This window comes from Magnolia sinica, chromosome 2 (genome assembly GCF_029962835.1).
Source record: "Magnolia sinica isolate HGM2019 chromosome 2, MsV1, whole genome shotgun sequence".
NCBI classification, from domain to species: domain Eukaryota; kingdom Viridiplantae; phylum Streptophyta; class Magnoliopsida; order Magnoliales; family Magnoliaceae; genus Magnolia; species Magnolia sinica.
This window is the reverse complement of record NC_080574.1, coordinates 53,113,073-53,134,790: the sequence shown is the minus strand read 5'-3', so window position 1 is coordinate 53,134,790 and position 21,718 is coordinate 53,113,073. Positions and strand designations below refer to the sequence as shown.

At 41.3% G+C, this 21,718-nt stretch overlaps 1 protein-coding gene across 1 annotated transcript in view; it reads left to right on the top strand.

The window, feature by feature from the left end:
- Positions 1–21,341, top strand: part of LOC131237107 (uncharacterized) — a 29,337-nt gene extending 7,996 nt beyond the window's left edge. The window contains exons 2-12 of the mRNA XM_058234763.1: positions 12,149–12,368; positions 12,450–12,650; positions 13,906–13,976; positions 14,072–14,234; positions 15,581–16,174; positions 17,003–17,383; positions 17,781–17,856; positions 17,956–18,019; positions 19,270–19,405; positions 20,582–20,695; positions 20,788–21,341. Of these exons, the coding sequence (XP_058090746.1) occupies positions 12,149–12,368; positions 12,450–12,650; positions 13,906–13,976; positions 14,072–14,234; positions 15,581–16,174; positions 17,003–17,383; positions 17,781–17,856; positions 17,956–18,019; positions 19,270–19,405; positions 20,582–20,695; positions 20,788–20,853 (2,086 nt within the window). The 3' untranslated portion in view covers positions 20,854–21,341. The remainder of the gene's footprint in view (positions 1–12,148; positions 12,369–12,449; positions 12,651–13,905; positions 13,977–14,071; positions 14,235–15,580; positions 16,175–17,002; positions 17,384–17,780; positions 17,857–17,955; positions 18,020–19,269; positions 19,406–20,581; positions 20,696–20,787) is intronic.
- The last annotated feature ends 377 nt before the right edge of the window (positions 21,342–21,718 follow it).

The following is a 21,718-nucleotide window of genomic DNA, read 5'->3' as shown; positions in this document are numbered from 1 at the left end:
TACCTCCAAATCTTAGACAACTTGAATACTTAATTGTTTAGTTGTGATTAGCCATTTGAAGGTGGATCCTCCCTATCCATCTTAGGCTAACATAACACACACCATCCATTTCTCACTTTCTCATTTGAATGGTTGTGGTAACGGATAGGGTGATGTTGGGGCAACATGCGATCCAAGGTGGAACCTTCCTATACAATACTTTACCATAATCATAGGTGGTTGCACTTGGGCCCCTCACAAGTTTGTAATGAAAAGGAGTGAAGGGAAGAAAATGAATAATATATAAAGCTTTTCTGCTCCAAGTATAAGCATCTCTATGAAGAGAGTTGTGAATAGGACCTTGATCTGGACCTTGTTGGTTAACTGTGGAGCCACCTCCACTTCTTCTATCACCAGTAGCTTGTTTGGCTCCTAAGCAACAATAGCTTTTCCAAACAAATAGTAGATGGAGAGAGAGAGAGAGAGAGAGAGAGAGAGAGAGAGAGAGAGAGAGTAGGAAAACCAAAAACAAAAAATGGGAGTCGAAGCTACCAAATTGGTAACCCATGTCCAAAACCACTTTTCTTTAGTGCATTCAATATTAAAAGAACCACCACAACTCAAAAGTTTACGTAAACACACCCAACTCTCATGATCTTTCTCCAAATATTTAATTTAAATATCTTCGTCTCCCTATCTATTTATTTATCTATATATTTGGTTAAATATATGGAAAATATGTTGTCATATGGGATTCAAATAAGCCATTGGTAATAGAAGATGTGGAGGTGGCCATGTTGATAAGGTCCTGACGAAGGTCCTATTATTACTCTCTTCCAAATGATGCTTATACTTGGAGCAGGAAGGCTTTATACACAATTCCTTCCCTTCATTTATTCCTTTTCATTACATACTCTTGTGTGGGGGCCGAGTACGCCCACCTATGATCATGGTGGACCATTGGATAGGAAAGTCCACCTTGGATCGCACATTGCCTTAATGTTAACCGCATCAAGTAATCACAACCATTTAAATGAGGGTGTAAATGGATGGTGGGGCCATTTGGTACTGTTACTGTCTATTTGCCCTAAATCTTATGGCTGTGATTATCTAGTCATGTTGTTTCATGAGTTTGATCCTATTTGTAGTGGGCCATGTATCCCATTTTTAACCACAACTAGTGGACCATTGACCCCACTAGACAAACATGAAATAGAGGACCCACCATTAGTGTCCCATGGGCCATGGGAGAATAAGCATCACCATTGGATCATCTAGAAAGATAAAAAGACCAATTGAAAACGAGTGGGCCTGATGGGATAGAGCACCCACCATTAGTGTCCCTTTGGAGAGTGGGCACCACCATTAATAAGATGGTGTTTGTATGTGTATTTATAAGCTCTTCTAATCCATTTGTTAGTCTAATTAGCCATCTCTCCCATGGAGTCTCAGTGCCACCCTTGCCTTCGGTGATTCTCTCAACATTGGACTAGAGAGGTAGACAAAGTCTTTCCTTCCCTGGTGGTTGTGACTTCGGTGGCCTTTTGATTCCATTGTTTCGGCTATTGACGATCAAGGTCCATTCACTGTTAAAGCTGTGTTGATCTGTTTCGTCATTGGTTGGTTTTGATTGTGTGGTCCTTTTTCGGCCTTCATATCTTAGGAATCTTTCCTCTTTTATTTTGTGATGTCTATATTTTAGTAGCTACAATGCCATAGAATCATGTCTTCTAACCCAAGTAATTAAGTCTGTGGGCTATTTACCATTGGACCTATTAAACATTGCCATGTATGTCATGTGTTCAACATGATTTTGATGCAGGACATGAAATTTAAGTGTGAGATGCAAGAATTCAGGCTTAGATCATACCAATTCAGAAACAATTACACAAATTCGACATCCCACATGACAGTCCAAATCATTTAATTAAAAGGGGAATCTATGCGGGTCCAAGCCGACACAGGCTAGGACTAGACCAATAAAATTATAAACTAAACGATGTCAAAGGGAAATAGAAATCAACCACACATATGTAAAAATCAGTCTCTAATCCAAGGGATTCCCCAATTTCAATTCAAGGAACCCTAGGGTGAAAAAACGGGTAAATAAATTAAGGCTAATGCAAACTAAGGCTAGGGTTTACGAAATAGAAATGAAAGAAAAAAAACCAGAGGAAAACCTGACCCGAAGAAAGCTCCTGTGTGCAGATGGTGACCCGGAGCTGACGCACGTGCGCAGGTGGGCTGGCCGCACATGTGATGGAAGCCTGCCTCCCCAAAGTGACACCTAGGCCTTGGTCAGCCAGGGGAGACCTCCAATCCCTCCAAGTTTGACGACGATCCGATGTAAGGTCAAGGCGTAGTGCTCCGCCGAAGTTTCAGCCTTCCTACAGGTCCGGATTATGGAAACTGGCTGTAGGGGGATGAATAGCTGCAAAGGCTAGGAATTTCAAAGCAATAATGATGATAAAAAATGAGGTATATAGATAGGAGAAGGTAGGGACGGATGGGAATAGATGTAGCTTCACACCACGTAGTTAGCCCTTCGAAAAGGGAGGGCTTTGCACCCGCTTTTGAATTCTTTCACAACTCATGAAAAGAGCAGAAAAATAAAGCATGAATTTTTTTATTAAGCTTGAATGAATGAAAAGAACTACAAGGGGTGCCTATTTATAGGAAAAATCCTATACCCCAAAACTCGTACCTAGGACTGTACATCGAGCCAAGTCGAGTCGAGGTGGGCCAAGCTCGGCTTGACTCGTCTATGCTATACTCGAGTTTGAGCTCGTCCTCGAGCTCAACATTGAAGCTTGGCTTGTTTGCTAAAGCTTTCGAGTCGAGTTCGAGTCAAGCTAGTGGTTCGAGTTGAGTCGAGTTTACCTTGATAGGGTAAGGGAAAGGAAAAGAGGGAATGGGGACAGGTAGGGTCGGGTAGGGTTTTTTAGTAAAAACTTTTAAGATTTAACTTCTTCTTTTTTTTTTTTTAACTTAAATATTATATTTATATATATATATTTAATATTAATATAATATATAATATATATTATTAAAATATATTACTTGAGTCGAGTCGAGCTCGAGCTCGAGCTTCGAGTCAAGTCGAGTTAAAATACACCATGGTCGAACTTGCTTGAACTCAACTTGAGCTTTAGTAAACAAGCTTGACTCGCCTTGAGTCAGCCTTTCAAGCCTAGTCAATCCGAGCTGAGTCGAGCCGAGTCGAGCGAGCTTTTCGAGGCAGCTTGACTCATGAACAGCCCTACTCGTATTATATGCGCAACCTATTACTTGGCGGTGAAGTAAACTAAAATAAAAACCAAACAAAGAAATCCAAAGCGTTCAGGTGTTCTAAATAATAACAATAAGCAAAACCTAAAATATGACATCAATCCGACGAGTGGGCCACGATCATGAGGTCCCATGATGAGCTTTTCTTGACAATTGGGCCCACCCTTTTGAACCAAAACTTCCTCTTTTAGCTAGGAGGCCCTCCCTGGACGTCGTCATCGAACCAGATCGATGGTGGGGCCCTCATTCTGCATACGTATGTGCGTAGGGGGTGGCGTGGGTGCGCGTATATGCGGCGTGCACACGATGTCCTCATCAACTCTCCCCGGCTGCAAAGATTTTGCCACTGGCGAAATAAAACTCTTGAACTGCTCCATGATGTTAGGATTAAGTCTCTGAAGCTCCTCCTCAGTGAGCCACGTGCTTCTGAAGCTGGGCATGACTTCCATTTAACTAGGTACTTCTGAAACCCGCCATCTGACGTGGAAACTATCTCATGGTCCAGGATATCCTCCATTTCCTCTCTGAGTGTGTGAAGGCTAGGTATGAGAGGCAGAGGCTGGGATGAAAGGTTGGGAAGAGGCCATGAATCAAGGGGTAAATCTGAGGAATTAAGATGGGTGGGCGAAGGGCCGAACAAAGTATCAGTAGGTCCCTAAAAAGCAACTAGATCCTCTACATTAAATGTGGAACTAATTCCCATGGAAGTTGGAAGCTCTACTTCATATGCATTAAGACTATTTCGTTTTATAATTTTGAAGGGCCCAGCGCTATGCCCGTATAACTTATGAATGGCCCCTGGAGGGTACCGCTCGGGCCTGATGCGGACCATCACCGAATCCCCAATATTGAACTCTTTGAAACGTCTATGTTGGTCTGCAGAAAATTTATAATGTTCATTACTAGTAGTGATCTTTTGCCTAATTTCTTGATGTAATGAATATATGTGATGCGCAAAAGACTCTGCAGACTCTGATGGCCTATGGGACAAAGACATGGGGATAAGATCAATAGGCTTCCTAGGCTTGTAACCAGTAACGACTTCAAAAGGACTTTGACCTGTGGACCTATTGACAAAACTATTGTATGCAAACTCGACTATGGGTAGTACGGTGTCCCATGTCCTAGTATGCTTCCCCCACCGAATATCGAAGTAAACTCCCTATGCTCCTATTAACCACCTCAGTCTGGCCATTGGTCTGAGGGTGGTAAGCAGAAGAAAATTGGAGCCTAGTATTCATCATGTGTCATAGTGTCTTCCAAAAGTAACTCATAAAGTGCACGTCACGGTCAGACACTATGGTTTTTGGTAACCCATGCAGTTTGACGACCTCACTAAAGAACAGCTTGGCAACATGAGATGCATCGGAGGTCTTAGAACAAGGAATGAAGTGGGCCATTTTAGAGAAATGGTCCATGACAATAAATATGGAATTGTGTTTCCGAATAGTCTTAGAAAGTCCAAGCACAAAGTCCATATTGATGTCCTGCTAAGGGATGAATGGGACTGGCAAAGGTGTGTATAATCCTGTATTCTGTTTCCTTTACTTTGCCAGTTGACAAGTACGACATTGCCTTATAATTTTGTCCACCTCTCGCTTGAGGCTTGGCCAATAAAACCTATCATCCACTAGGGTAATGATCTTGTCACAACCAAAATGACCTACGACCCCTCCTGAATGTAGCTCTCATATAAGAAAATCGCGGAGGGAGGTGCGTGGTATGCACAAGCGGTCACTCCTAAACAAATATCCGTCCAAAATCAAATATTCACTGTTAGCTCCTGACGGACTCTCTAACAATGACTTGTACACAACTCCGAAATCTGGACATGTAGAATACTCTTCTTTGATGCGTTCAAGGCCCGTAACTTCAACGCTCATGGAGTTGAGTAATGTGACTCGATGACTTAACGCGTCGGCAGACTTAGTCTTGACACCAGTCTTGTGCTTAAGCACAAAAGTGTACTCTTGAAGGAATTGAACCTACTTGGCATGCCTAGGGCTTAATTTCTTCTAAGAGTTCAAGTATCTCAAGGCCTTGTGATCCAAGAACACGATGAATTCTTGAGGTAATAGGTAATGACACCAATGGTATAGTGATTGCACTACCGCGTAGAATTCTTTGTCATAGGTGGAATATCTTTGTTTCGCCTCTTTCAGTTTCTCACTAAAAAAGGCAACAGGGTGCCCTTCCTGACTAAGTATTCTTCCTATGCCAACTCCTGACACGTCACATACGACTTCAAAAGCTTTTGAGAAATCTGGAAGTCGCGTAACTGGAGCTTCGGTCGTCTTAACCTTTATCTCCTTGAAGGCCTTCGAGGCTACCTTTGTCCATTGAAACTCTCCCTTTTTTATGTAGTCTATGATGGGAGCCACAATGGAACTGAAGCGAATGAACCGCATATAAAAGGTGGCTAAGCCATGAAAGCTGTGCACCTCATGAATATTGCGGAGTTCAGGCCAATTAACAATGGCCTTGACCTTCTCGGGATCGTCCGATATGCCCTCAGCTGACACAATAAAACCTAAGAAGATCACACTACTAGACAAGAACGCACACTTCTTTAGGTTGGCGTACAACTTCTCGATCTAAGGATCCTACAAACTTGCCTCAAATGGTTGAGGTGTTGCTCCTTGGTCATGCTATAAATCAAGATATCATCAAAGTATACGACCGGGAACTTCCCCATGAAGGGTCACAACACTTGGGTCATCACATACATGAAAGTGCTTGGGGCATTAGTTAACCTAAAAGGCATAACTAGCCACTCATATAGCTCATCATTCGTCTTAAAGGCCGTCTTCCACTCATCACTAGGGCGTATACGGATTTGGTGATACCCACTTTTGAGGTCAATTTTTGAGAAGATAGTAGCATTGGCCATCATATCTAGCATGTCATTAAAACGCGGTATGAGAAACCGATACTTGACTGTGATTTTGTTGATGGCCCTACTATCAACACACATCCTCCATGTACCATCCTTCTTAGGTGTAAGAAGGGTGGGCACGGCACACGGACTCATGCTCTCTCGAAGGAAACCTTTTTTTAGGAGTTCATCAATCTGCCTCTTCAACTCAGCGTGCTCCTTTGAGTTCATTTTGTAATGTGGAAAGTTTGGTAGAGTCACCCCAGGGATTAAATCAATGACATGTTGTATATCCCTCATAGAAGGAAGATCATTTGGTAGATCATCAGGAAAGACATCACGAAACTCATGTACTACCTGAATGGCCTCAATGGGTAACTCTACGTTCGTCTCTAATACACTCTCCCTAGCCACAAGGGCGTATATCGTCAAGTCCACTTCCGTTTCGCGCTCAAAGTCTTTGGCCTTGAAAATATGGAGCGGTTTGGACTTGGACTTTTGACTCCACTTCTTTTGGGCCGCTCACACCACTCTATGTGGTAAACTCTTTTCCAGTCGTATTCTTGGGTGGCAAAGGATTTAGCTTAGCTTTCTTGCCCTCAAACTAGAACGTACACATATTTAAACGACCAAATATGGTGACGTCCCTGTCATAGAGTCACGGCCTACCCAAAATGATATGGCCCACATCCATAGGGACAACATCACACTAAATTGTGTCTTTATATGATCCAAACTGAATAGGGACAAGACAACGGTGCGAGACTAGAATGGATGTTTCATTAACCCAAGAGACTTTGTAGGGTTGAGGATGGGCTTCCAGCTTCAAACCCAAACGACTCACAGTGGTAGTCGATGCCACTTTGGCACAGCTACCACTATCCCTTACAGATCTTTTCCCCACATTTTGCATAAGTGTAGAAGATCATGTTGCGGTGCCAGTCATCGGGGCTCTTGGCTTGAGCCAAAGCGCAACGCATAATTGCGAGGGTCGTAGACTCTTGCGTTCCCTCTTCCTCATCACTAGGGGTTTTGACTGGCTCATATTCCTCCTCACCATTACTCTCTGGGGGCACTACTTCTACTTCCCCATCAATAACGAGTACTTTGGTACCCTCTCTCATGCCGCACTAGTGAGTAAAATGACCAAACCCTGACACCTAAAACACCTAGTGGCCCTGCTTCCACGTGAACTAGACCCGACAATCTCTTTACCCTTTTCATCCTTCGATCTGGGCTGAACATTAGGGGAAGGTTTGTTTTGGAATCTCGTGTTAGGTCTAGCCCCAGAGGGGTTGGCCTTAGCACCGGATTCGCGAAAGTCAAACCGTCTTCCCATAGATGCTTTAAGGTATTGCTCGACATCTAACACTACTTGGTGCAATTGTTCAATAGTGTCTATCTCTTTGGGGAGCAATTCTCTTCTGATGTCAGGACGGAGGCCCGTTTTGAAATGAGTAAGGGTAAGTATTGGGTCCTCATTAACCTCACAGCGGGTCGAGTATTCTTTAAACTTCTCGATATAGTCCGCAACACTCATGGAACAATGTCGAAGAGACTGCCACTCCTCAATCAATCGTAAGTGATAAGAGAAAGGGAGGTACTTTTCTTTAAGCGTTTCTTTCGTCTCTACCCAATGAACTATTGGGAGTTCCCTCGCTCTTTCTCTCTTTCACTCAACCATCGCCCAAAACCTCTTTGCTTGACCCCCAAGCTTCATCTTAGCGAATCGGACTCGTCGAACATCCGACATATCATACCACTCAAAATAGTGGTCCATATCTGTCAGCCAATTTAGAAAGGCTTTAGGGCCCAAGTGGCAATCAAATGTAGGGGCATCTACCCTAACTCCCTTGAGGAGTTGTGCATTTGGGTCATATTGATCATGATGTCCCTCACAAGGTGTGTGCACAGGTACGAGCCCATGACCAGCTCCTTGGCCGCCTCCATTCCTTGGTCTGACTTTCTGACCAACTACCTGAGATTGGTCATCTTCCCTAATGGTGGGGTTTGTCCTGAAGGAGGCCTCTATTTCTTCAAGGTGTTTATTTATGCGTTGTTCCAAGTGCTTATTCAAGGACTCAACCTGCTGGGCTAACTTGGCCACTGTTTCTTACAGTTGCTCCATGTTTAGTGTGGGGTGCAAACCGAAACCACGACTCGTACGTGTGGGCGTACAACTTGCTAACTCCACCTAAGGACTTTCTACAACGACTATATGGGACTAAATGATCCTATGAGACTCTATATGAGGGGACTATGTAATGTTACTCCAGCAATGTAGTTAATAAAATAAGAGACTATAGACTCCTAAAAGCTACATGTGATGGACTAGATGCATGACGGACTCAAACAAACTAACCCTAAACAAATAATGTATTCCCCTATAAGAACCCTAAGCTCTGATACCAATTTGATGTAGGACAATTAACCATTTGCTCTAAAAGCTCGAACTGTTAGAGTATGGCAAATTAATCTCTTTATCTCATAGCCCAGGCCCCACATCGCATGCGTTAAGACCTCGGCCGAACCCCCTTCGTGGGCCCTAAATCACCTGGGCTGCCCACCACGAGTGTGTCCCCGTATCCCACGGGCTACCCCACTCGAGCCTGGTGTGAAATGCGCACTAATCACCCCCGGTAAGGAGTCTCAAACACGAGACCTCCTCCGTGGGCCGTACCCACCTCGAGTGTGCCCCTACATACCACAAGCGACCCCAGTCGAGCCCGGTGTGAAAATGCCCCTGCATTAATCACCCCCAGTGAGGAGTCTTGAACACGAGACCTCCTGCTCTGATACCAAATTTGATGCAGGACATGAAATTTAAGTATGAGATGTAAGAATTCAAGCTTAGATCATACCAATTCAGAAACAGTTATACAAATTCCACATTCCACATGACAGTCCAAATCATTTAATTAAAAAGGGAATCTATGCGGGTCCAGGCCGACACAGGCTAGGACTGGACAAATAAAAATTATAAACCAAACGATGTTAAAGGAAAATAGAAATCAACCACACACGCGTAAAAATCAGTCCCGAATTCAAGGGATTTTCCAATTTCAATTCAAGGACCCTAGAGTGAAAAAAGGGGCAAATAAATTAAGACTAATGCAAACTAAGGCTAGGGTTTAGGAAATAGGAATGAAAGATGAAAACTAGAGGAAAACCTGACCTGAAGAAAGCTCCTGCGTGCAGATGGTGACCCGGAGCTGACTCACGTGGGCGGGTGGACTGGCCGCACATGTGATGAAAGCCCGCCTCCCCAAAGTGACACCTAGGCCTTGGTCGGCCAGGGGAGACCTCCAATCGCTCCAAGTTTGACGACGATCCGACGTAAGGTCGAAGCGTAGTACTCCGCTGAAGTTTCAGCTCTCCTACAGGTTCAGATTATGGAAACTGGCTGTAGGAGGATGAATAGCTGCAAAGGCTAGGAATTTCAACGCAATAATGATGATAAAAAAATGAGGTATATAGATGGAAGAGGGTAGGGACGGATGGGGATAGATGTGGCTTCATACCACGTAGTTACCCCTTCGAAAAGGGAGGGCTTCGCATCCACTTTTGAAATTTTCCACAACTCACGACGAGAGTAGAAAAATAAAGCAAGATTTTTTTTTTAAAGCTTGAATAAATGAAAAGAATTACAAGGGGTGCCTATTTATAGGGAAAATTGTATACCCCAAAACTTGCACCATGTGCACAACCTATTACTTGGCAGTGAAGTAAACTAAAATAAAAACCAAACAAAGAAATCCAAAGTATTCACGATGTTCTAAATAATAACAATAAGCAAAACCTAAGATATGACATCAATCCAACGAGTGAGCCACGATCACGAGGTCTCATGATGGGCTTTTCTTGACTATTGGTCCCACCCTTTTGAACCAAAACTTCGTCTTCTAACTAGGAGGCCCTCCCTGAATGTTGTCATCGAACCAGATCGATGGTGGGGTCCTCCTTCTATGTACGTATGTGCGTAGGGGGGTGGTGTGCATGCGCGTGTAGGCGGTGTGCGCACGATGTCCTCAACAAATTTATTCTCCATATATTGTGTTGGGTGACTCATAAACAATGGTTTTGGCAATATATTAATCTAATTACATGATTTATTTCTTCATGAGAGATGATCCATGAAACGATAGTCGTACTTAACAACTGAGAAAGAGATTAGGAAAAGGATAGGACCTTTGATCTAACATTGAGCTGGGTCTAAAAAAAATTCTATTGAAATTGACAAGTAACCTCCTGCAAGAGGAAGAAGAGAAGAGGAAAGAGAGGTTGAAATCTAGCATAGAGCTTCTAAAATCCAACATAGAGCTTCTATTCCATCCTTTTGAGGTGACTATCATGGTGTGAAACACTTGATAACTTTAGTTGTCAATTTCAACTTCGGTTCTCCATCTACACAACTAGACCAATAACTTTAGTTATCAATTTTCTCCATTTTCTGATTTTATTTTATTTTTTTCCTAATCATGTTCTTCTGGGTATGGGTGGCAAGCACCTTGCTAGCTTGTCGGGTTTTTGGTACTGGGATTTTTCTAGACCGTTTCGATCCTTTTCTAGAGATCCATGTGTCGGGTATGGGCTGATTTGAAGCTTGAACCTAGGTTTTCAATAATTAGTGCAAAGGCCTTATACAAGTCAGACTACATGCAAAGTTATGATGTTAATAGGCAAGCTCAAGCCTAAAATCAAAATGCAGAATACCATTGGAGTGTCAAGTCCCTTGATATACATTAATATTCCATCCTCTAATGGCTCGAGCTTTTAGAGAAAGTGGTTGTTTGATATGGTATTAGAGTAGAAGGTCAAGTGTTCAAATGCTGGGAGCAATGAATATGCCTCGGTTAATATATTCTCCCATGGGGGGCAAGCCCGGCCTGTTTATGGTGTGTCCCTCCACCCTTGCCCAATATGTTTCCATGCGGAGTTCCATCCCGCACGTGTGGAGGGAGTGTTGGAGTGTTAGGTCCCTTGATATACATTGATACACCATCCTCTAACGGCTCAAGCTTTTAGAGAAAGTGATTGTTTGACAAATACATACAAGTGTTGAATCCTTAATGGTTGGTGCAAGACCTGACCTTTAGGCCTGATCCATGATTAGGAAAAGACGTGTTGGTGCTCAACTAGAGGTATCATAACACTTTGCAAGCATTTGTGTTCTTTTTTAAAGTAAAAGAAAGAACTTCTTAGGAACTCAATCTTACAACAGAATGTGTGCTTATGTGTATTTGTATATGAAGGCATCTAACGACACTTGATGCATGGATTTTTCTTGCCTGCATATAATGTACCATAAAATTGATGCATGAGTACAAGGTAGACAATGAAATTTGCATGATCACCATCTCATCAACAATTTTTTCGCAATGACTAAGAACTAGTTGTTATTTTTATAACATTTACTTTCAATGTGTATGCTACCTACTAGAAAGGTTAGGATTCAGAAAATTGCTTGATTTTATTTTATTTTAAAATGAATTTTTTGCAATGACTGTGAACATTCGTTGATTTATTTTTATTTTTTTTTTTAAATTAGTTTCCTTTCGTGTGGCACCTACTAAAAGGTTACGATCTTCAAAGCTATGTGATTTTTAGTCTATACACCATTTACTACTTGACCATATTGATATACTATGTAACTCCAGGGAAGTTTGCACCCGTAGAGATCATAATCACAATTCTCATCCATTCTGTGGTGAGATCTGTAATTCGTTCCATGAGAGTACATAGTTAGCGGACATTAAACTTATGCCATATCTTTCTCATGAATCTTGACCAAATAGTAGAACGTGAATCTTTCTTCCAATCAGTGTCATTTTCTTGGAGTTATCCATTGAGATTGGGCTAGACCAAGGGAAGTCGGAACGAAAATTTGACTCTCAAAGTGTCCTACTCATCCATTTTCACTGGATTGCTACTCTTTATGGCTTCTTTAAATTTTCAATTTTCGGTTATTCAAGTCTTCTATTATTATTATTATTTTTTTCTGATTAGGCTTGAAGATCCTGATGCAATCGAGGTCAAGGAATTTGTTGAGAAGCAAGCAAATCTTACTGAAATTCTGCTTCAGAAGTGCGAGTCACATGGGAAGCTTCATCATCAGATCACGACACTGTTTGACCACCCTCGCTATGATACGCCATTCAAGCGAGGGGAGAAATATTTCTACTTCCACAATACCGGCCTCCAGGCACAGAGCGTTCTGTACGTGCAGGTATTCGATCTACCAATTTGAATTCGCTCAGAGTTCTCCTTTTGTGCGTGTATTGATTTAAATTGGATTTTCTTGCTTTAGGATGGTTTAGAGGAAAAGGCAGAGGTTTTGCTAGATCCGAATAGCTTGAGTGAGGATGGAACAATCGCTTTGAAAATAACTTCTATAAGCGAGGATGCCAAGTTCTTGGCTTATGGGCTTAGTTCGAGTGGGAGCGATTGGGTTACGATCAAAGTAATGTGCATTGATGATAAGTGTGTCAAGCCTGATTCATTATTGTGGGTGAGTATTTAAATGCAGTTGGCGTAAGCTTTTCTTTGACTTGAATATTTCTTAATTTCAGATGTTGAATAAATTGTTTTTAGAAAGGATTTTGAGTTGATTGGGGTGATATCGAAACTTCAATCGTTGAAACACATTACTTCAATATTTAGATGAGCATGACTTTAATGCAGACAATAAGCACCTAGCATAGGTACACACATCATCTCCAGCCATTGAAAGAAAGTTGATGAGAATCTAATAAGCAATTGAAAATGTGTACTTTCAAACGCTGACTTTGAAATGTGCATTGTGACATAGGGGTGCAACTAGGTGGGTTGGGGTGGGTTGAGGGTCACCCAATCCCCAACCTGACCTAAAGAGGACCCCACTCCAAACCAGAAACCTGACCCAACCTGAATTCAACCCGAGGTGCCCAACCCAAACCCAACTTGAAGTCCTCTATACTCAACCTAGCAGATCTGACCCGCCTCAACCCAACTGATCCGACCTGACCCAACCCAACCCATTTACATGTGATTGTTCCCAATCTTGACTCAAATTTGCTCAACCTGAACCCTACCCGAATTTAAATTGGGTTATGTTTTTCAACCCAAACCCAATCTGAGGACCTTGAAACCAACCCAACCCAAACTCAGCTCGGGTGGGTCAATCAGGTTTGGGGTAATTTGAACCCAAGTTGCAGCCCTATTGTGACACGTAGCATCAGTATGCGCATCATCTCCTATAATTAAAAGTTAGTTGTTGGGAATTTCACAAGCTTTTCAAAATGTAAATATATAAATGGCCATCTTGTGACCGATCTAGTGATGCAAACTTTTAAGGACTCCTTTTCCCTTTTCTCCTTCCTATATCTGAAAATATTTGGAGTTGAAGCTTTGTTTTACATGTTTGTGGATTTAGCTACCAAGGATCTGAGGCCCCTTTTTCCTTTTTTTGGCTTTTCAAAAGATCTTGATTGGCTTGGGTATTGTAGTGATCGAAACATATTGGTTTCTTAACTATCAGGAATCTCAATGTTGCATCTGGTTTAGCTATGCATAATTCTGGCATCCATGTTTCATTTTCTCTATTTTGAAAAACTATGAATTGAATTGGACTTAATGGGGACACTCTAATGAACGGAATGCGTCTGATATACTTGTTTCGCTAGAAGATATCTTACATTGTTCATTCAGAATCACCAAAATTTTCTCGAGAAATGAAAAGAAGCTGCATTTTTGTTTTTGCCCTTATGTTTCTCTACTTTTTACAGGTGAAGTTTTCAACCATTAGCTGGACTCATGATGGCAAAGGGTTTTTCTATAGCCGTTATCCTGCTCCGAAGTAAGTGAAATCTCTGCACTAGCGTTTCAATTTTTTGGTATGGTCTTTATAGTATTGAATTTATGATGGATGGGGTTTCGTTATGACTTGTCCAGGGAAGGTGGACAACTGGACGCAGGGACAGAGACAAATATTAACCTTAATCACGAAGTCTACTATCATTTCTTGGGTACGGATCAATCAGAAGACATTTTATGTTGGAGTGATCCAGAGCATCCAAAGTGGCTGTTTGAAGCCCGTGTCACTCATGATGGAAAGGTAACAGACTTCAAATGTATTCTTTTATTTTTCTCATCAGAAGTTTGGCTGAAATACCTTCGACTTTTCAGCATTTTCGTATCTTAATCTATATCTATTGGCTACTTAGCTTCTCAACTACATTAAAGTATGTTGGAGTGGTGAGAGTAGTTCCATTTTTTATTTACTAAATTGGAGTGTTTGGACATTTTATAATGCATTTGCTTAATTTCCAATTCGCTGGAATCATATGCCTAATGGAAAACATTAGGACAAACTGTGTCTTTGTTCCTGTCATCATTGCACTAGTTTTTGCTAGAAGGCACTGATACCATATTGCTGAAGCTTTGAATTCCATAGGTTGCAAATGGTCTCTCCTTCCATTGCTAGGATGTGATGATTGAGGAAATGGGTTATGCCCTATTGCTTGTTGTATTGCATCGTCCATATTATTAAAGTGGTTTTGACTTAGAAAAACACTAGGGTTGTGTTTGATTGCAAACATGAATTTCACTGCTAACATTCTGTTAAATATAGGGGAAATGACAAAAACTCTGATTTTTGTTACCTTTCATGATTAGTAAATAGCCCTTACTTTTCATGATTAGGAAATATCCCTGAAATTGTTGTCAAATATATATATATTTGAAATTTGGAGTCCAAAGTCAAGATGTTCGATGCGAACCCTAAGAAGGAAACTCCAGCTCAGGTTTTCCACTTTATTACACTAATAATAGCAATTCAATCGAACAGTGCATCCAAACACACCCTTAGGTGCAAGAACATAGTGATCAGAGGCATTCGGTGGCGCCTTGACAGTTGCTTATAGACTAAGTAGTGTGTATGTGTCTGTGTGCCCGGATTTATCTACATATTATGATGAATATGAGGGCATTTTGGTCTTTTAACCAGACAAATCTACCTAAAATTGTGGGTGAGAAATCACAAACAACTTGGAATTCAAGTTTAAGTCTGGGAAATGTTGAAACAACACCCGATGGCTCTTCCAATGAGTACAGTTTGGAGCCTAGATTTCAGAGGGAGAGCCTGTCACCCGAATGGTTATAGGCATAGTAAAGATGGGCTAAATATTACTTGTTATTTCACTTGATTGGGTGCAGCTAATTGCTCCTTGCTAAACATTATGACCGCTCAGGAGAGAACTGGACATTTTGATTTTGAATTATTTAGTATTCTATGCTGCTAGCATATTTTTCATCAAAATACCAGTCACAAACTTTCAAATACCAAAATAGGTACCTTGCATTATGGTTTTCGTCATTTATGCGATTGGAATTCAAAACTTTGTTTTCTGTCCTGTTTTATTTCACACGTTTTGTTATTTTTATTTTTGGTGTCTTATGCAGTATGTTCTTCTATATATCGAGGAGGGTTGTGATCCAGTCAACAAACTCTACTACTGTGACTTGTCCGTGCTCCCTCATGGTCTCGAAGCTTTTAGGGAGAGAGATGACATTCTCCCCTTCATTAAGCTCATCGACAATTTTGAAGCATGTTATCTAGCAGTTTCAAATGATGGAAGTGAGTTTACATTTCTGACAAATAAAGAAGCTCCGAAGTATAAGGTAGTCCGCGTGGACCTGAAGGAACCGGCAATATGGAGTGACGTGATCCCAGAAGCTGAAAAAGATGTGCTTCAATCAGCTATTGCTGTTAATGGTAACCAACTTCTGGTGAGTTACTTGAGTGATGTGAAGTATGCATTGCAGATAAGAGACTTGAAAACGGGGCTGTTGCTGCATCATTTGCCCATTGAGATTGGTACAGTTTATGGGATTTCTGGAAGGCGCAAGGACAGTTTGATTTTTATTGGGTTCACTAGCTTCCTTACTCCAGGCATTATTTATCAGTGCAACTTAGCAACTGAGGTGCCGGAAATGAAGATATTCCGAGAGATTGTTGTCTCTGGATTCGATCGCACAGAGTTCCAGGTTAATCAGGTAAATCATATAAGCTGTTTTACTTTCTGAACATTAAATTCTCTCTCTTTATTGGTGCATGCTTTTTGCACATGTCAATGCTTTTATCTAAGGGTTGTTTCGATTTCAGTAGGGTAGATCTTATTCTTTCTTTCTTTTTTTCTTATTGAAATTCGAAGTTGGTGTTTGGGTGGCACTTTTTTGGAATTCATGACCATAAAAGGTGCATTTCTGCTCGAATCACAAGTGGGTGCTTTGTTCTTCTGGCTAGAAATTCATCTGTTGGTGATTGGCTGGAAGTGCATCTGCTCCATTCATCCTTTCAAGTCTTCCAAACTGGGGCCTTAACATATCTATGTAACTTTCATTTTGTCTAGAAAATGCAACCTGGTCCTGTTTATCAAGAAACTCTGACCTTGAAAGTTTTGGTATTTTCAAGAATTGTTTTCAATTACAGTTTTGGACGGTGACTCTTTTCAGTCTGTCTTGGCTGAGTCAAATCCTAAAATGGGCTGAAAATGGCTGAAACAGGATGACCTGGCTCATTCGAGACCAAAAATAGATGAGTTGATTCGTTTCTTCCAATGTTTAAAACCATGATTTCCAGTAAAAAAGAACTCAGAAGATGGGTGGTATTTGAGGGTGTCTTTTTCTTTTTTCTTTTGGATCCATGAACTTGAAGAGACTGACTAATCCATGCTACAACTTGATTTCATAATAAGAAACAAGAATTAAGGGAAAAAAAAAAATGAAAGAAAGAAAGAAAAAAAAAAAGAGTTGCCTGAGAGTTCCCAGAGGCAAGCATTGTGACTGAAATTGCTCCTTTTCTTTCTTGTATCTGAGCTGCAGGTTTTTGTATCTAGTAAGGATGGTACCAAGATACCAATGTTCATTGTCTCTAACAAGAATATTCCTCTGGATGGATCACATCCATCCTTGTTGTATGGTTATGGGGGTTTTAATGCAAGTCTTACGCCATCATTTAGTGTGAGTCGCATTGTTCTTATAAGGCATTTGGGTATTGTCTTCTCCATTGCAAATATACGTGGTGGTGGAGAGTATGGAGAAGAATGGCATAAAGCGGGATCCCTTTCAAAGAAACAGAATTGTTTCGATGACTTCATTTCAGCTGCTGAATATCTTGTGTCTGCTGGTTATACCCAACCTAGAAAGCTGTGTATTGAAGGTGGAAGCAATGGTGGTCTTCTAGTTGCAGCATGTGTGAATCAGGTATAGCATTTGAGGCCATCATTGACTCTCTCTTTTTTGTTTTTTTGAAATAAATAATTTCAATGAATTCTCATGTGTGCCAATTCCACTTAGGAAATTTGACATGAGAATTCATTGAAGACCATTCATCAGGTGGGCCAAGCACATGTACGATGAATGTGAACTACAAGCTATTTTGTTTCCCTGTTTCATAAATTTATGCCCCAACTAATGAGTGCACTGTTCTGATTTTTGGGCTCGTTCATTGATACTATGAGGTCCACCTAATGCATGGGTAGGAATTCCCAGATGCGAGCTAGGTTGGCTTGTTTATCCATGTGATGAGATGTATTTGGGATTGTCAAATCTTCTTTATGTAAATTTTCAACTAAGCAAAATTTGAAAGTTGTGGTTGCAGCGACCTGATCTCTTTGGCTGTGCTCTTGCACATGTCGGCGTGATGGACATGTTGCGTTTCCACAAGTTCACCATAGGTGAGTCTCTGTACTATGGCACTGCAAGCTGCCATGTTTATTATGTCCCATTGTTGGAACTATGTTTTCTGATGGGTGGATTTGATTTTGTATTTTTAGGCCATGCGTGGACTTCTGATTATGGGTGTTCTGACAAGGAGGAAGAATTTCATTGGCTTATCAAGTATGATCAATAATGGAAAGTAGTTTTGTTCTTTAATATGATATTAAGTAAGAGAATGCTCCATTGCTCTCAGATCTCTATGAGTTATATAGCTTCTAGATGCATTCGTATGCTTAGACAATCCAATTGATTGATTTGGACCATCCATTAGGTCTGACCATAGATTTCATGTGCTACCATGCAAATTCTACACCAATCTGACAATCCTACCATCTGATTATAAGCCTTTAAGTTACCTATGGTCAAGATCCTTTACCAAAAAAGGCCCAATCAACAATTTGGTCAATCTATTTGTCAGGGGGCCACCATAGATTGCTTATGATTCCAAAGAGGCACTTTTGTTATGCCATCCTAACCAATCCATCCATAGCTTGGAAAAAGGATGACTACAAAAATAAGAACAATTAGAGATGGATTAGATCATCCTAATCAGTGTAATTTTTGCAGAAGAACCCATAAAATGTGTTTTGGACCTGATAGACAGTTCGGATTGATCGAGCAGACTGTCCAAGTGACCAAAATGCAACTATGAGCACTATAACTTATAGTGTTATTTGAGAGCAGTGGAGCATTTCTCATCAATTAGTAGTTTTGGGGTTTACAATTTTGGTTTTAGTTGCTCAAAACTCCCTGGATCACACACCATTCCACCTTTGAAACATAAACCATTGGTGGCATTTTAACTAATGTTTGGGGCCGTGTTTTGTAGTACATGTACAAATTTCCATTCAGTTTCCTAGTGGGGTTCTTTGAAATTGTAGTTTTCCATGTTTCCACAGTTTGCAGAGGCAGTGGGTCCCGTGCACACAGGACCCATTGTTCAGTGATCCTTCCCCTTCAAGCAGTGACCTTTTCTCTGTTGAACCTCAGCTATTGCTGTATTTTCTTACTTAACTATCTAGTTGTGGGCTACTAGTTGAAGGGTTAGGATCTTCCAATCACATAGCTGGTCAGTGCATCCCCCATCCATAATGGGACTCATCAAATGAACGATCCAGGTCACCAAACCATGGGCCCCACATGATCAAAATTTTGAGCCTAAAGAAACTATCCATTTGCTGCAGCTCACAATGCCCTATACTTCCTCTTGACAAAGTCCACAAGTCTTGAGAGTTCTATATCCGGAAGAAAATACATGATTGGAATAGATTTTGTGTACTAATGTTATTTTCCAGGTCTCAATGTTGGTTTCTTCGCACATTCTATACTGTTAGCACATGTGTCTAAGTTGTACGTGTTTGCATTATCAGATACTCACCACTTCATAATGTGAAAAGACCTTGGGAACAGCTCAGCGATCGGCCATTCCAGTATCCACCTACCATGCTGTTGACAGCTGATCATGATGATCGGGTGGTGCCATTACACTCATTGAAGCTATTGGCAGTAAGTCAATTACTTATTATTTGAAATAGGAATTATTTATGTGATTCATTTCCGTATTGATCCATTATAGAGGTTTTCTAAGGCCTCACGTGTACAACCCTGCTCATATACACGCCAGCATAAGCACCATTATATCATGTATGGTAGTTCCAAGCTTTCCACGAGATGGGTCATGTTGTTAATATAATCTCACCCAAAACCCAAGCCAGTTCGCTCATACAGTGGACCACAGTGTACAAAACAAATGGACGGCTAGGAAAATATCATTTGGGCCATCTGGTTCTTTTGTACACTCTAGATTGAGGATTGAATTGGCCTGACTTTTGGAAAATGTCAAGCTTCATAGATTGAAATGAATACCGACTTGCTGTTGAGTCTTTCCGATCGATATTTTCTTAGTTATTAGCCCAACTGGATGAAATATTAGAAAATTGGGATGAGTGTTGTGGATTTAAGGCATTATATATGAGATCGATAGGTCTAGTATATACGATTCTGAGTGCAGTGTGAGTCGAATACCATTTGAATCTGGACAGACCAACCGATAGGCAACCGGATGATGGGCCAGTGGTAAAAATTGCTGTGAATTGGCTGCTTCTACCCATTCAATCTATTAGCGTTTTTGCTGGACCTCTGCTCTAAATTATTTTTTTTGGCCCGTGCAAAGTCGGCATGACTTTGAGTGATGGCTCATAAGTGAGGTGGTCCACTAATTGGACGGCCCACATTAAAATCTATTGCAGAGTTGAACCAATCATTGGTTGAAGGGTCGATACCATGATCCCTAATTTAAAGGTCTACCCACTTGCACTGAGAGCTGTAACTTTCTGCATATGGGAGCTGCAACTAATGAAGGCATTCTACGTAGTTGATATTCTGAGTTGGCTCCGACAATGAGAACTGTTACTTGCCACGTTGTTGCTTCTTTTGCAGTACGTCTCCGGCAAAAGTTGAACACATGTCACAGCAGTCCATGATCCACACCATTCATCAGGTGGATCCCGCCGCTCAAGCTTTGTCAATCATCCATGGTAGGACCACCTGGTTAATGGCCCCAACTGTTGTGGCATGTGTCCAATCGCCCGCAGCACACCGGATAGGGAAATTGGTGAATGTTGCTTGTGGTAGATTTCCACTTCTCATATTCTTACTTTGGTTCAAACGTGCATTCCTCAGACCCTGCAGCATGTCCTTTGCACGAGCTTGGAGAACAGCCCGCAGAAGAACCCAATTATCGCCCGCATTGACCGAAAGGCCGGGCACGGAGCCGGACGTCCTACCCAGAAAATGGTACAATTTCTCTTCCTTGCCTTCCCAAATAATCATCAGAAGAGTAGCTTTTGGTATTCTAACATTTAGGCCCTGTACCAATTTCATTGTAGATCGATGAAGCTTCTGACCGTTACAGTTTCATGGCGAAAATGCTTGGGATCTCTTGGATCAACTAATCTCTCCTCCCTTGATCACTGAATATAATACAAAACAAAAGGAAGACAGTAAAGATGAAAGATTTACATAGTTATACAAGTGACATGTACAAGTATATACAGAATGAAGAGTTCCTGGATATGCTCAAAATTTGCCAAACAGACATTGGTGGGGTCATGAGGAAATTTGGAAACAGGTGTGAATGAACTGTATCCATGCAACATTTTTCAATGTCTCTAGGCTGGTTCTTCAGGAATGTTGGTCTCTGCGATTGGTTTCATGGCCATGCATTTCAAGTACATGAACGCGCATTGATTATCTGTCCATGTATAGCAGGATGCTCTGAGAGAATGCTGATGAGACACATGCTGATTGCTAAGTGAATGTTACAATACATATTTTTCTGAGAATTTTCTTGTAAGTAGCATAAAAGTGTAGAATGTTTTAGCTTATTTTAGTAGAAACAAAGATATTTCATAATCCCAAGTCAGTATCTTAAATAAGCAAAGGAACTGCATTTCTGAAATGCATCATTCTAGCTGTGCCAGGCCATTAGGCCCTTGGGAACTAGACCACCTTGGCGTAAACCGTTCAGTTATCGGGCCGAAAGTTCAGTCAATGGTTCACACGATGCATGTAAAGTCTCGGCGAAAACTTAATTGGTGTTGGGAAAGCTCATCGACGACGCTAGCAATGAGAATGTAAGGATGTGTTGGATGTGTGGATTGTGGATTGCAGTCTATTACAGGGAAGGTCGAGCCAACTCTGAAGGGTATCAGACCTCTGCGGATTTCTTATCGGGCCATAGACCTGGATTCGATCCATTGGGCCTAATCAAAATTATCGGGCCATAGAGCTCAATTCGATCCAATGGTCCTAATCCAA